At 49.0% G+C, this 418-nt stretch overlaps 1 protein-coding gene across 1 annotated transcript; it reads right to left on the bottom strand.

Annotated features, from left to right (window-relative positions):
* Positions 1 to 4: 4 nt before the first annotated feature.
* Positions 5 to 415, bottom strand: LOC104775128 (the record flags this gene model as incomplete). Its single annotated transcript, XM_010499390.1, has 1 exon — positions 5 to 415. A coding segment is annotated over one exon (411 nt), but the record flags the coding sequence as incomplete, so codon positions are not given.
* Between the last annotated feature and the right edge of the window lie 3 nt (positions 416 to 418).

Genomic DNA, 418 nt, shown 5'->3' with positions numbered 1-418 from the left:
CCGCTTTATCTCCGGCACCACCGTCGAGCTTCTTCTTAACCACCGGCAACGGAGGGTCCAATTGTGCAACGTCGATAACAGCAATCTTTTTGTTATCAAACTCCTCTTTTCTGATTCTTCCTCGACTAGTCTTGGTGCTGGTGGTAGTGGGAGCGGAGAAAGTGAGATTCTTGCCGGAGAAGAGACGTTTAAGCTTGAAGTAACGGTGGTGACTGGCGGGGGTGATGGAGGAGGAGGAGCTGGTGGTGGGATAGCCGACGATCTTGTTGCTTCGTTTGACCTGACCAATGCAGCTGATTTTGGGAGACAACGGATCGGTTTGATGGTCTTCTTGATGTAATTTAGACGGGACAGTCACGTTCTTGATGGAAGGTCTTGAACATAACATTGGTAAGAAAGTGGGTCTTTGGAACTGAAC

This window comes from Camelina sativa, unplaced genomic scaffold (genome assembly GCF_000633955.1).
Source record: "Camelina sativa cultivar DH55 unplaced genomic scaffold, Cs unpScaffold09007, whole genome shotgun sequence".
In the NCBI taxonomy this organism is placed as follows: domain Eukaryota; kingdom Viridiplantae; phylum Streptophyta; class Magnoliopsida; order Brassicales; family Brassicaceae; genus Camelina; species Camelina sativa.
The sequence above is the reverse complement of the archived record's forward strand: the minus strand, read 5'-3'. Positions and strand labels throughout refer to the sequence as shown.